This window comes from Lycium barbarum, chromosome 12, assembly GCF_019175385.1.
Source record: "Lycium barbarum isolate Lr01 chromosome 12, ASM1917538v2, whole genome shotgun sequence".
Lineage (NCBI taxonomy): Eukaryota > Viridiplantae > Streptophyta > Magnoliopsida > Solanales > Solanaceae > Lycium > Lycium barbarum.
The window spans coordinates 66,754,236-66,770,212 of NC_083348.1; the positions used below are offsets into that span (position 1 = coordinate 66,754,236).

At 34.8% G+C, this 15,977-nt stretch overlaps 1 protein-coding gene across 2 annotated transcripts; it reads right to left on the reverse strand.

The window, feature by feature from the left end:
- Positions 1-3,255: 3,255 nt before the first annotated feature.
- On the reverse strand, positions 3,256-6,125 carry LOC132623434 (uncharacterized). 2 transcript variants are annotated; one of them, XM_060338192.1, is made up of 4 exons: positions 5,972-6,125; positions 5,339-5,893; positions 4,389-4,656; positions 3,256-3,762 (listed from the first exon to the last, which is right to left on the reverse strand). In XM_060338192.1, the coding sequence occupies exons 2-4, from the start codon at positions 5,879-5,881 to the stop codon at positions 3,698-3,700; spliced, it is 876 nt and encodes a 291-aa protein (XP_060194175.1). In that variant the 5' UTR covers positions 5,882-5,893; positions 5,972-6,125; the 3' UTR covers positions 3,256-3,697. The 2 variants fall into 2 exon arrangements, with proteins under 2 accessions (XP_060194175.1, XP_060194174.1); XM_060338191.1 differs by having other exon boundaries at positions 5,339-6,124.
- Positions 6,126-15,977: the final 9,852 nt, after the last annotated feature.

A 15,977-nucleotide genomic window follows, 5' to 3' on the forward strand; every position in this document is an offset into this window, starting at 1 on the left:
TAAGTTTGGCCGGACAACCGTAGTTAGCGGATTCTAAAGGATGTCTAACCCCTTCCCTTTAGGATAATATAGAGCCCTTACCTAGAATCACACTGGTTAAGCAGACTATTAACGGAGGTTTAGTTTTAACTTTACCTTAGTTAGTATTTAGGTGTCCTGATTCACCTTTAAAATTAATTAGGTGGCGACTCCTTAAAACAAATAAAAATAGGAATCACCAATACGTCGTATCCCTAAATTGACTCCGGTTAAAATGGGGTGTGACAGTTGAAAGTACTATAACAACAACATACTCAGTGTAATCTCACAAGTGAGGTCTGAAAAGGTTGAGTGTTAGCATACCTTACTCCTATCTTGGGAGATAGAGAGGTTGTTTTCGATAGACCCTCGGCTCAGAATAAAACAATAACAAAGCAGGGTTGTTGAAATTAATTAGATGAAATTTAGCATCGGATAATTTTTTTTTATTCAACAAATGAAACCTAAGGATCTTACGTAATGTATGGAAACTAAATTTTTTATTTAAATATAAATTCATTTGATTCTTGAAGAAGGATTAGTACATAAAATAGGTGACTTTTAGAATACGGAAAAGGGTCAAATATACCTCTGTACTAGTAGAAAAGAGTTAAATATATCTTCTTTATATTTTGAGTTTAAATATGCCCTTTTCGTTATACTTTGAGTCTAAATATACCCTCTGTTATACTCCTTCTCCATTAAAATTATCTATAGTGGATATAAAATATGATGTGGCACTGATAAATAGTAAGGTGAACACGACATGACATACCACCTCACCACCCTAATCCATTTACCCCTCTCTTCCCCTTGTTCTTCCATCACTATCATCTCTCTCCCTTCACAAACTTTGCCACCATTAGCACCACCACACCACCATCTCCACCATTATACTAACTCCCTTTGGAACAAATGACTTTCTGGTGAACTTCTCCATCTATCAAAATCCATGGCATACTGAATCACTAGTCAATTTAAAAAATTACTGTTCCTGGTACTGTTGTCAAGGGTGTACTGGTCCGTTCTGCCCTAGAATGAATAGAAACACAGTCAGATCTCAATCATTCAACAGTACAGTAGACAAATGCAAAGAGACAAATAGAGCAAGCATAAGGAGACCAAACAGAACAAAGTAGCAACTTACTGCACCTACGTTTCCACAATCCATGCATTGTCTTTATCAACCTAATAGTTCATCTTGATAATTTAGGTATATACCAAATAATTTACACACGATAAGGTTGTTTAGAGAGTTCGCTAGTTAACATTACAATGGAGTGGTGGTAATGGTGGCAAAGGTTGTGAAGTGGAGAAGATGGTAGTGATGGAAGAAGAAGGAGAAGAGAGGGGTAAATGGACTCGGGTGGTGAGGTGACATGCCATGTGGTGTCCACCTCACCGATTTATCAGTGTCACGTCATATCTCATGTCCACCATGAATAATTTTAATGGAGGAAGGGTATATTTGAACGCAAAGTATAACAGAGGGGTATATTTGGACCTAAAGTATAACGGAAATGACATATTTGGATTCAAAGTATAACGAGGGGTATATTTAACCCTTGTGTAATAGTACACGGATATATTTGACCCTTTTCCGTTTAGAGTATCACTTCGCATCTTGTCTCAAATGTTAGAAGAATAGCTACGCTGGTTGTTTAAGATATTTTATTAATATGACCAATGATATGTTAGATTTATTTTGTTCTTAGAACTTTAGTTATTTGATGAAGTTACTTTAGAGCAGAGATCCACTTTCGTAGGTAGCTAAACCCTCGCATATTGAGCTTTTTATGGAGCGAATGCAGATTAATCGAGTCAGTGAGTTCCAGCCAGTTGCAAACAGAAAAAAAAATTAAAGGTGTGTTTGGAGAGAGTAGTACCAGAAGTACTTGTATTGCATCCCTTATTTTGTCAGAGAGTTGAATGTATGCTGTCACATACTTGCGCAACTATCCTGGGTTACTAGTTTTAGGTTGACTGAATTGTTTTTCGGTACCTAGCTAGGGTGTACACAACGTATCCAGTAGGGGTACGTTAAGCTTTTTCCTAAGTTTCAGTGTATTTTAAAGAATCCACGCGAAGTACCAACGTTCAACACGGGATGTCAAGGCAAATTTCAATGATTCTGTTACACAGAGTGCAACACCATATAAATATTCCATGTTATTCAACAAACATCTGACTTCCCTTCAGAAGCTATGCATGTGCCCCAGACTGGCAATACCATCAGTCCTCTCCAAACAGCTTATTAATTGCTGCTTCAGGAAACCATACTGCAAACTCTCAAACCTTGCTGCAAATTATGCTTATTCCTCTTAGGCATGCTGCAAAATCCCTCAGTAGCCAAGTGAATACACCCCCACTTAGCAAGGGCGGATAAGGAGTTGACAGTGTGGGTTGGGCATGCAGAATCCAAAAAAATCATTTAATATGTACAAATTATGATTTAGAAACCAATAACTCAAATGGGCTAGAACCCAGAGCCCATACACTTTAAATCCCGGATCCACCTTAACACTTAACATACATATGATCAACATGTTCAATACCGATAAACACATGTTATTCCAACCAATTACTCACCTTAATATAATCATGGATCAACTTCCCTTGATGAAGAACCCCTAAATGAACAGATTCTGCATGTTCCATGGTCAACAGTACTTATCAGGACTAATTCCACGCCCCTGCATATTTTGAAAAATAACTACCGCCTGCCTCCAAGTTCCAAGGCTAGGCCGTGTTGAAGATATATTGCACCGATAAAGTCGAATCCAGGATTTTTAGTCGCCCTGACACGCCACGTATTCGACTCTTGCTATTTCCTAGAGTACTATTTACTTATCCGTCAACATAAGTTACATGTCAACAAAAATGTGATTTGATTAAAATACGTGATTTTCTTAAACTTCACCGAGTTCAGTGTTTTTTAACTTCAAATTCATTTCCAGTTACATCATACATGTTTGGTGGTGCCATATAGAGTTATTTCACTTGTTGGATCTCAGTGACATGATGCAGGAACAGATTTTTAGTGTGCATATTTAATAGAGCAAGATTGTCAGACCCAAATCCTTGGCTTCCCTCTGTTCTGAAAGTTTCTAGAAGTAACCTTCTCTGAATCCAATTTCTTGTTTAAACTATCCAAGGGTATCTTATTGTAAAATGTTATCTAACTCTGCTCAGTATTAAGATTCTCAGTTTGTTATAAGTTAGAGGTTCAAAAAGAAGGAACAGAAATCATAAGGATAATTACTGCAAGTGAAAAGATTGAATATTACAACTTGATCTCCAAAAGACAAGTAACCAAAATACACAGGTGAAGAAAGTTGCATTTGTCAACTCTCAACAAATAAATAATGCTACCAACTGGAATCTGCAAAAATACCAAGTCTTGGTTGCACCACATTCACTTAAAATCTAACTACAACCAAAAGAAGAAAGAAATGCTAGGCACACGTCTAAGGGTTCACATGAACCCAATAACTTTTGACCAGATCGTGTATATGTATCAAGAAATCTACCTAATATCTATAAATATTTGGGTATGAACCCTTTATTATTGTATATTAACTTGAGGTCGTTATATGAACTCATAAACTTCGAATCGTTGATCCGCCTCTGGTTCTCGGGAAGATTTAGAATATACTTTCTAGTTGACAGGAATAATGTTTCACGATAGAGTCTTCAACACCGACCATTTGGATGTGGGAACGTCTGCCATCAGTTCTTTTGCCACTGTCCAGCAGCACAATACCATTGTTGTCAACAAATCATAAAACAAGATGCAGGATTATAAAACCACAGAAGAAAACACCAACAACATACAGAGGCCAAAGCAAGGAGGCTCCCGGTTTAGATATATATGCTAAAGATAGTCAAGAAAGATTCTTTTGAGGACTACTGTGTTTGGTCAAACGAAAAACAAACTTTTAGACAAGAAAAAAAACAACTCTAAAGATCTTTGTTTCAATCTTTCGTTCCTCGATTATAGCATTTTGTACTCCGCATCCTAATTATGTGCACTTCTAATTCCAGAAGATTAAAGGCCTAATGATTGTCCCTAATCACAGTGTTAGTACTTAGGCATGCAAACATAGAAACTGGCAGCAGTACATAGTACACATAGATGAACGATCAGACATCAGTAATGTTACTTCCAAATGAAAAGAATAATGCTCACATAGACTTGTTATCATACATGATCTGATCAAGTAACCATTTTTACGATGCATTTGCCATTGTAAAGTCACATTGCTGTTAAAAACAATGGGTCTCGTGCTATTTGCAAAAGCTTTTTCGAGCTGGTTACTGAAAAGAAATAAGGATGGTACATTCTTCAAAAGAGGATTAAGTATACTGACCTTTAGACGATGCAGGTATTACAACAACATTCATAGTTGCATTGTTTGGAGGTAATGCTAAACGGAGAGGATATAAATTCCCATTAAATTTGTTCCTAGAACAAACAACAATCTTCTCGAGCCCTGTTTCTTCTTCCAACTTTTGAGTCAGTTCCTCTAATCCATGCCCTTTGAACTGAAATGAAGGCCCTTCCACTGAATCATTCACATTTCCATTTTCATCCGCCACATAATAATTGATAAGCCTACCTTCGGACTTCACCGAGGACTGCACATTTCATACAAATTTAGGAGATCAGCTTTAATTCATTCCAGTGTAAATAGTAACTTACATTATGAGAACACTTAAAAAGTCAATTACAAGTAACTTTCTAATATCAAGCATGGATTGATCGATAACCTACAAAAAATGGAAGTAACCTGTTACAATGACTGTAAGCCTATAAGTTAAATCCTAAGGGCTCGTTTTGTTACCGGGATTATCAAAACAAGGAAACTTCGGTAATATTTATATACTTTGTTTGGTTGCACTTTCATTTTCAGTATAAGTAATACTGGTATAATTCTGTACTGGAATATTGGTATAATTCTATAGCACATCCAATCTAGGATAACAAGCCAAGGATTAACTATACTTGGATAAAAACAAGTAAATGACACAATTGGAATTCTCCCAAAGCCCTTTCCTTAAGAAGGTAGGTTAAAATTTGAAGCAAAAGGTTATCCAACTTTCTCTAGTTTAAACCAAACACCTGTTTTAGATTAGTTTTGATCTAATGAACCAAATAAATCATAAGTACTGTATAATCCCCTGTTACAATCTCTGCATTACAATTCCCAGCATAACTTTGTCCACGAACCAAACGACCTTAAATCTATTAGTCTATATATTACGATAAGAAAGATTCCATTTGGCATCAAAATGTACAATAGGCAGAATTTATACAAACCTGAGTCCTGGAGAATTTAGCAGTTGTAAGATGAAAAGATGAGCTCAAATCATCACCCACTGATTCCGATCTCGAAATGCTTTCATCGTTCGATTCTGGAAGTTCCTCAACAGTATCAACTTCCCATAAGATCCAATCTTGATGTCTATGAGGTATATCATGTGTAACTGAATTTCTCCAAGGTGGTAATCCACTATTTGCCCTTAAATAATTCCCATATCTAGTTTTCAGCTTTACTACAGATCCTTCTTTCATTGGTTCCCATTCAACTAATGAATCCAATTTACTTGGCAAACTTTGTATAACTTTTTGACCTGTTACACCAAATAAAAATTGTTCATCTGAGGCTGTAAGGTATTTGCCATAACAGCTTTTTAATCGGATCACATTGTCGAATCCTTCAGGAAATTCGACAGTCCATTTTGCGGATTTTGAAGATCCACTGCGATCTTGGTATACGGTTTCTTGATCAGGATCAGCATGTAAGAATTTCTCATGGTGGCTCTTGAGCCTAACAGATTTGGATTTCTGAAAGAATTCCATCAAGAATTAATTCTGCAATAAAGAAATGAAATTTTTATGCAAAATTTTCAATGACGAAAAAGGAATTATCTTTTTGATGTAGAGTTCCACCTGGATCAGAGACTCGAGGTTCCAGACATGCGATAAAGATCGGGAAATTGAGGAAGAATGTATTAATGCATGTAAGGTGTCCTAATTGTGTAACGGGCAGATAGGAGGGTAGGTAGTAGAAATTTGTTTGGCTAACCTCTGTGTGAGAACTTTGACTAAACATTAACTTTTTCCTTTTATCCGATCATACTATTTTCAACCTTTTTTCTAAAGTTTATTGACCTCACTAATATAGGACTCCTGCTACTCCCTCCGGATCAAAAAAAGAGTTCACTTAACAAATCAAGAAATAATTAATCTTATTTTTTCATATTTACCTCTATTAAGTGTTATATGATCAAATCTCAATGTCTATTTAATTAGGGATTGTTTAGTCAAATTATCTATTTTTATCTAGGAATTAGTATTTTCTTAATGGGTGTGCAAATAGTTAAGTGGACTTTTTTTTATCCGGAGGGAATACTATATACTAGTATAATTTACTAAAAGAAATAAGGTGATTTCTATTAAAAAAAATGATTCTCAAAAGTCAAAATCGAGAATTGCGATTCCAATCATTCTATTATAATTAATGTTGAAGTCAAAATTTTCATTAAAAATATTTTAAAAAGAAAAGTAAAACACACTAAAAAGTCAAGAAATTCGACATATAATATATACAGTATATATATATATAATCTTCCGGCTAAAATACCTTGCTCCGCTCTGACTATAACTCTTGTGGTTCCTTAAATCAACTCATATAGTATACCATAAAGACTACATTTGATATATGACTTGCTCACACCAACATCTCGAATTTTTATAAGGATTAGAATCAATATGTATGTAAGAATCCCTTACCCCTTCAAAATTGGACGTGAAAGGAGTGCTATTACTATAGTTTTCGTCGGTGTAATATGTTACTAGGTTAGTACTTACTCTATTTTTTAAATTATCAATCTACAATAATTATATACAAGTAATCTATTAGTGTTTTTAATTAATCAGCTAATGTAAAAATATGCACCCTGCATCAATGTCCGTGTAAACATAAATCAATTGTTACAACTGAGACCCGCAATCTAATAATCCCTAGATATTTGTTCAACATGGAAACAAATTTGTAATTTAAAGTTCTTGTCTAACAAATGACTCTGACTTCTGTCGTTTGTTTGGTCCCAGACTGACCACAAAATCAAATATTATTTCTACTAGGTGGAGGCCTCTTATGTGATACATAAATTAAAAATCAACGTGCCCCACTGGTAACGACTAGCTAGCCTAGGGCCATTGTATTGTTCTTAATTTTGCTTTACATTTTTTCCCTAACTCAAGTAATTACGTGTAGATTTTCCCGTTAAAAACAACGACTGTAGGGGCCGACAGTGCCACGGTGGTCGATGGATGGGCATAGAAGTCAAGTTTCACTTTTTTGTTCTTTCCTTCTGTCCTGATGGTTAATTAATCACCACATGATCATACTCTTCAACCAAGTGTATTTCAGTGTTTCACAGCACAAATGCTTTGGACAGCAGGACGTATCTAGCATTATAAGTAGGGTTTAATTTTCGACGCAGAATATAAGTTTATATGTAAAATACTATTAAAATTATAATAAATAGTATATATGAATTCATAACTTATAAAATATAATGGGTTCAATACTAAAAATTAAAAATTAAATCTATAAAATTTAAATCTTGAATCCGTCTCTGGATTCACTCGACATATAAAGTCGAGTTCCTGATTCTCATGTGTTTACTCTGGTCCTTGATGCTTGTGGGAAATTGTCGGCGAGTTTGAGAAGGCAGACAGGATCTTTAATAACCCTGTGTCTACCACAACTTTTTTTAATCGTGGGGGAGCCACGGTTTCATAATTTTTCAGCCTTAGAAAAATGTTTGATTCATGCGGGACTTCTTTGTTTTTTGAGTCGGCAAAGTATCAAGCTGTCAATTACCATTAACCTTATCTACCCGGGAAAAATTACTCCTCATACTTTAATTTAGGAGTATGTAATATAGAGCCCGTTTGGATTGGCTTATAAGTTGGCTTATAAGCTGTTTTCAGCTTTTTTGAGTGTTTGGCTGGCCAGCTTAAAGTCATTTTATGCTTAAAATAAGCTCAAAAAAATAATTGGACCCATTTGACTTAGTTTATCTAAAGCAGCTTATAAGCTGAAAACAGCTTATAAGCCAAAAAAAATAAGTTGGACTACCCTAACTTATTTTTTTCAGCTTATAAGCTGCAAACAGCTTTAAGCTGTAAGCCAATCCAAACGGGCTCATAGTCTGATTGGACATATAGTTTTTGAAAAACGAATGATTTTTAACTTCGTAATTATAGTATATTTTATGAGATTTATATGGGTATAAAGTTTCGTCACTAAGATAACATGAAAAGCGTTATATTATATTTAAATATCAATGATGTCATTCTTTTTCATTTTTTTGCGCGGATTTCGCTTTTTTTGGGGTGGTCTTTAAATTTTGCCCCTCATATCTGTGGTCTTTAAATTTTTCCCCTCATATTCTTTAAGTTTTGTCCTTCGCTTGAAAAGGTGGGTGAATACCTGAGGTTCTGGGTTTGAACCCCCGCTCAGGCATAAAAAAAAAAATCGCAAGGCAAGGTTGAGGGGCGTGTATGCCGGGAAAAATTAAAAGTTATGCCGGATCCAGCATAACTAAAAGTCGGCCCCATAAGGCAGAACTTTTCCTTAAGGCATAGTTTAGTTATGCCTTATGGGGCAGACTTTTAGTTAAGACATAACCAAAAGTATGCCCCATAAGACAGAACTTTTCCTTAAGGCATAGACTTTGCCTTATAAGGCTAACTTTTAGTTATGCCTTAAGGAAAAGTTCCGTCTTATGGGACATACTTTTAGTTATGCCTCATGGGGCACACTTTTAGTTAAGACATAATTAAAAATATGCCTCATAAGACGGAACTTTTCCTTAAGGCATAACTAAAAGTTTGCCTTGAAAAGTAAAAAAAATAAAAATATATGCCTGAAGGCAAAGTCTCCCAGATGGGGCAGAGCGAAATTCAAATTTTGCCTTGCGATTTTAAAAAAAAAAAAAATTGACTGAGCGAGGGTTCGAACCCGAAATCCATGGGTTTTAGGCGAAGGACAAAAATTAAAGATCACTAATTTGAGGGGCAAAAGAAGTACAATTTTGCCAATTGCCCATTCTTTTTTACAAACTAATACTACTAGTAAAGAAGTAACTTTTTTATTTTGCGCGGATTGTCCTTCATTTGGGGTGGTCTTTAATTTTTGCCCTTCAAATTGGAGGTCTTTAAGTTTTCCCCTTCGCTTAATACCCCGAAGTTGTAGGTTCGAATCCTAGCTCACTAAAAAAAAAATCGCAAGGCAAAATTTCGCGAGACAGAATTCTGCAAATCTGGCCATGCAAATTCTGCCTTCAGAAATTCTACCTGTGCCCATACAAATTCTGCCTAAAGGGCAAAATTTCAAGACCGCCATTTTGAAGGGTAAAAATTAAAGACCACCTCCAACTAAGGGCAATCCTGCAAATTGCCAAAAAGTAATGCCACATAAAATGTAGTGAAAGGAGTAATTGAGATCTACTCGACCTCTGCTTTTTTATGTCAAACATATGCTAGAGTGTCGTCCAGAGTTCGTATATCAAATACTCCTTCCGTTTCAATTTATATGAACCCATTTGACTGGGCACGACATTTAAGAAAGAGAGAAGACTTTTAAAACTTGTGGTTCAAAATAATTCTTGAAAATTTGTGTGGCTGTAAATCATTCATAAAGTGAATTTATTTCCAAATTAGGAAAGAGATCATTCATTTTGGCACGGACTAAAAAGGAAATAGGTTCAAATAAATTGAAACAGAAGGAGTATTGTTGACACCCAATTTTGTCCCGCCTCTCCTCCAAAATACCTATTTACGCTTTTAATATTTTTAGAAAAATTAAAATATATATATTTATTTTTTACTATAATTATTAGCCTTTTATCAATATCGGCATTTCATTATTCTATACAATTACTAGCCATTATTATTATTATTATTATTATTATTATTATTATTATTATTACTATTATTATTATTATTATTCACATCTTTATCATTTCAGCACATTTTACCAGCTTACGCACACGCATCGCATTTATCTTTGCATAATTAAATAATAGTATTTATTTTACTGGGGATTTTCGAAATATTATTGCACGGCTATTACAACGCCATTTTTTATCTGAGCATTAATGATTGCATGTCTTATATCGAGTAATATTTTAACACAAGTTATTTAAATAGGTCTTTTATTTAAAATGTAGTAGCCCAACCAACTCATACTATTTTCGGATCAATTCACAAAATCAGTCCACATTTTTAATTTACCAGCCCATTGTTAATTCATCCCAACCCAAGTCAAAGCCCAATCAACAACATTATTTTCGGACTAGCCCATTATCACTTAAAATAAAATCTAGCCCATTCATTTAATACCAGTCCAAAAGAAATTGACCCAGCCCACAAATTTCGGATCCGACCCGGACGGCCCATTCCCTTCCTAAACCTAAACCCCCCCCCCCCCCCCTTTTCTTTTCTTTCCCTTTCTTTCCCTTCAGCGCCGCTCCTTCCTTTCTCTTCTCCCCACCACCGCCGCTTTCTTTTCATCGTCACCCCACCACGCCGCACCTAACCCCACCACCGCCGCTCCTCTTCCCTTTTCCCCACCACCACCCGCGCCTCTTCTTCATCATCATCTTCTTCGTCCTCACCACCCCGCTCCTCCCGCTACCCCACTCTCCACTCACCGCCGCCCCTGCTTCCCTCTTTCATCATCACCTACGCTCCCTCCGCTCCTCTTTTTCCTTACTCTATATAGGGGGTGAGAATCGCAGGAAATGACGAAAGAATCACAGTTCCTGAACCCCAAAACCCCCCTATTTTGTAGTTTTTTTTGTTGTTGTTTGGAGCGGCAAAAATCCCCTAAAAGGAGGAGGTTTGAAAACCCCCCAAAAATTGCCTTGCAAAAACGAGATTTGGAAATCCAGGATCCCTTACTTAAATCAGATCAAAAACTCGAAATAAAAAAGAAAAAAAAAACAAGATCTTGAACCCCAAAATTCCCTAAAATATATTAATCCTCAATAGTTGCAATATTTCTAGATATCGAGTCAAAAATTAAACCATTTTTTCTGTTGTTTTTGCCCTTGGTATTTGTTTAGTTCGAGTGTATACGAATTCGGGATTCGTGGTGTTTTTTTTTTAGGTAGATCGAAGAATCCGAAGCCTCACTTCGCTGCACCTGAAGAAGGTAATTTCCCTTTTTTTTCTTTTATTTTATGCTTAATCTATGCTTTCTTAATCTTTGTTAGGTTTTAAATATGTTGATTAGTTGGATTAGCCTGATAAGCCCGCCTGTATGTTGATGTTAATCCGGACCTAATTAGTTTTTGTGTGATATTTGAAGCATCGAGTTTAGCTCTGCTTGTGTAATTACATATATTATGTGTGATAGATTGGCTTCAGTAAATTCAAATGCATGAGTTAATCGTGCTAGATTGGTTTAAGTTGCATATCGTTGTATAAACCTGGACAATTAGTTAGTAGGATATTTTGAGCTTGTTTGAATGTTTGTTGTTAGGTCAGGCATGACTAATGGTTAAGTCTGTGACGGATTTCTGTTTGCTTCTGATTATAACACAAGATTGTTTAATGTAATTTAGTAATGACATAGTAATATGGAGGGCTGAAATTGTAACAGAGAGAAAGCATATCCAGTTCGTACTATGATAAGAATGATAGTTTGTGGATAAGATGAATAAATCTGGTTTAAAATTAGCATAAGGTAAAATTGATGTGCTGTTTGGAGTTATTAACATACATCAGTTTCAGTTCTTGGGCTGGTTTATATGGTCTTGAGGAGGTTAGATGTTGTTTCAGATTTAAACAATCTAAAGAAGTATTTTGAAACATACTCAAAAGTAGCTTTCGAACTTCTTACTTCTACAGCAACCAGCTGTGGTTCCTGACTGCTGTAGACAGCAGTGTCGTGCCCCAGTAACACTCTGCAAACTAAGCTATAATCTAAACTGCACTGGTCCTGCAGTTGCACATCATTTAGTAACCAACCTCCTGATCATCCTGGCCACCTTGAGTTATTCATGTCATCAGGAGCTTCTCTATGCTGCTCCTCTGTTTGACATTAATAGTAGTTCCCCTAAGATTTCTTTGATGAAAATATCTTCTTTACTATATGATAATGTCTCTTTAGTAATAGAATCTGGTTCTGAATCAAGTTGATGGAACTGTTGTGTATTCATATATATATATATATATATATATATATATATATATATATATATATATATATATATATATATAACGAGCTCGGGTGTCTTCTCTCTTAGCCCATTTAAATCTGGATGTGGAGCCTTTATAGGCATAATGTTGTATGCTAGGAGAAGTCAGGCTTGGTTTAATGTGTAAAAGGTTTAGTTCAACTATGATTGAGCTTAAGTGCTTGACTTAGTTGGTTTTATTTGTTGTCTGAATACGCCCTTTGGCAGAAGCCTTAAAATCTCTTTTGGGAACTAATGGAGGAACAATTTCTTTTAAGCATGTGGAAAGCTGCAGAAAAAGGGCATTTCTATGCTTGATTGAATTTCATATTTTAAAAGCTAACTCCTCTTTTGAAGTCTTATATTTGAGGAAGTGTGTTCACTTTGGATGATTAGTTAAAGACATGACTTAGTTAAAAAATCAAATTTTGATGAGATTAGAGTAAATGAGATTGATATGGTCTGCCCAAAGCAATATGTGTGTGTGGATAAGCATGTATGTCTTTTTTTTTTAAAATCTGTTTGGCTACACTTATGCCCCCAAATACTCATGTTGACTTATCTTCGCGTATTCCCTATCTGATTTTCTGTTTGTAGTATGATATGCCTCGAAGTATACGTAGTATATGAACCTTAGTATACACCCAAGTATATACCAAGGTCGCATATCAGTGTATACCTTTCAGGTATACCAGGTATACTCTGAATATTTTGCCCTCTAGCTCAATATGAAAACATAACTTCATTTAGCATTTTTTTCTTTTTTCATGCTTGTCCTCTCCCTATTCCTATCTGATTTCCTTTCTGGGGTTTGTGATATAGAAATGATAGTCTAGAGTCACTAGTTCCCATTTCAGAGCAACATAAATGCTGATGGTTGAGCTTGGAACTGAAAATGCCCATATCTGGTATAGAATGTTGATATTGAACCAATGTAGACTAATTCTGGAAAAGGATTTTAACCCTGAACCACGTATTGAACTGTTTTTCTACCTATATGACTATAAATTACTTTATGTTAAGAAGTAATGGTTCAGCACCTGTTAGAATTCTGCGTTTATGCTGAAACTCATCTGTTCTCTTTCACCTTGGCTGCTGTTTTCTTTGTCATTCCACGATATATTAAATCTTGTGTTCAAATAGTGCATTACGTTGACTGAATTTAGAATTGCTGAACGTAGAAATGAATCATGAGCTGATTGGCAGGGGTGATATTTGATGTAGTCATTAGTGTTTGTCTTGATAATATGAAAAAATGTGGACTAGAATGTGTCGGAATATTATAAATACCCCTCCTGAATTCAGTGGGTGTTTCGTATACCACAAATCCGTCATGTTTGGGTTCAATATGCGTTGTGTGTTACTAGTGCATATCTTTTACACTCTGCCTGTGCCATATATGTAAAATGCTCTATTTAAATTCTTCAAATGGTTGAGTATGGTGAATATACTTGATCTACATTATGTGTATCTCGTGGAATGGCATTTGTGTTGGCAGATTCCACGTACAGTGCAGTTTCATTTCAATTTTAATTATGCTTATTTCTGAATTCATGTTCAGTGGATATTCCTATATATGAAATATGTATACGAGTGTATATTATGAGTATATTGTGGTCAGAACGTTAATGGGGAGGTTAGAAGGGTCATTATGGGTTAAGCTTGAACCCTCCCCGGTGTTAGCCATGCATGGGATTCGTGAAATCCCTCCGAACTTGTGCAACATCGGGAAGACGGGGGCAAAAGCTTTACGAATGTGTATATATGAGGTGTACATTAAATATACACAGTATGTACCTAGTTCACTGGTCTGTTTTGAACTTATATTATGCATGTTTAATCTTATCTATTGGTCATATACTAATCGTTCTCTTTCGTTTTTATGCATGACCATCATATACGAGTCCGAGGAGGCTCGTTCTCCTTCCACATCCGGTGTTGGGCTAAAAGCCTAACGAAATCTTTTCCGCGTCCAGCCAGTCCGCAGCAAAACAAAAGAAAACGGAAATTCTGGGCTAAGGCCCAATAGTGTGAACAGTTTCTCACCAGTCCTAAAATGGGCTGAGCCCATTTTAATATCATTTGCTCCTTTATTTCATTTCATGTATTTGATTTGTATTTGCGCAACTAACACTTTACTTGTTTGTTTCCTTAGCCAAATGAACCTTACTAGATTAATATGAGACTTAGTTTTTTAGTGAAAGGGTAGTTAACTTAAGAAAGACCAGTTAATTCCATAAGCTTCATTTTTCTTTTATGTCAAAACTATTTATAGCATCTAATATTTATTTTACTTATTAATTTGCAAATAGCATAACGATGTATTTTGAGTTAATGGAATCATATTTTATTCTTACTATCATATACATTTTCTAAAGCGTCACTAATACGCAAATATAAACTCAAGTATATTTTATAAATATTATTTTTATGATTAATTCAATTATACATATTCCTAGCCGAATATAGGTAAATAGGTTAATAAAAAGAGAAAACTCATGCCCCATTTTCATCATATTAAAAACAAGTCGAGACTTCTTTTTTTACATAATATAATTTCTATCTAAAGTTCACATTTGCTAAATCTTCTCTTAAAAAGTTATTATATTTTAAATAGCATTGTCATACTTTCATTGGAAGCCTTAACAACCTTTATAAGTCCTATTTTAAAAAAAATGGCATTTTAAGTTTTCTTTTATATTATATTTTCTGTAAATCTTATTTTCACTAATATTATTTTCCTTTTAAAATTTTAGCAACATTTACGAATTTAAACATTATATTTACTCTCAATTAATTAACCTAAGTTTGGTCGGATAACCGTAGTTAACGGATTCTAAAGGATGCCTAACACCTTCCCTTTAGGATAATATAGAACCCTTACCTAGAATCACACTGGTTAAGCAGACTATTAATTTGAGGTTTAGTTTTTAACTTTGCCTTAGTTAACCTCTAGGTGTCCTAATTCACCATAAAATTAATTAGGTGGCGACTCCTTAAATAAAACAAATAAATAGGAATCACCAATACGTCATACCCCTTAAATCCGAACCCCGGTTAAAATGGGGTGTGACAAGTATAAATTTATACCACTAGCCAACTTTGTTGAGACATATAACATATATCGATCAGAAATAATCAAACTGAAAATTAAATCGAATTTCTACCCCGCATATATCTGAGTTCACTTCCGAAATCCTGTCCTAGAATATAGTACTCCTACTACTCCCTCCGGATAAAAAAAAGTTCATTTAACCTTTTTTCTTGGATCAAAAAAAGAGTTCACTTAGCAAATCAAGAAAGAATTAACCTTGTTTTCCATATTTGCCCCTATTAAGTATTATATGATCAAATCTCAATGTCTATTAATTAGGGATAGTTTAGTCAAATTACCTATTTTTATCTAGAAATTAATATTTTCCTATGGGGGTGTGCAAATGGTTAAGTGACTCTTTTTTTTTATCCGGAGGGAATACTACATACTAGTATAATTTACTAAAAGAAATAAGATGATTTCTATTAAAAAAATCATTCTCAAAAGTCAAAATCGAGAATTGCGATTCCAATCATTTTATTATAATTAACGTTAAAGTCAAAATTTTCATTAAAAATATTTTAAAAAATGAAAAAAGTAAAACACACTAAAAAGTCAAGAAATTCGACATTTAATATATACAGTGTATATTTCTACTACTTAG

What these genes read in the sequence shown, in the direction of transcription:
- LOC132623434 (XM_060338192.1), bottom strand. Translation starts at nt 5,881, where the DNA reads ATGGAATTCTTTCAGAAATCCAAATCTGTTAGGCTCAAGAGCCACCAT. An exon ending in CTAAATTCTCCAGGACTCAG is followed by an intron (nt 4,657 to 5,338) that starts GTTTGTATAAAT and finishes TGAAATGTGCAG; the next exon opens with TCCTCGGTGAAGTCCGAAGG. An exon ending in AATACCTGCATCGTCTAAAG is followed by an intron (nt 3,763 to 4,388) that starts GTCAGTATACTT and finishes GCTGCTGGACAG; the next exon opens with TGGCAAAAGAACTGATGGCA.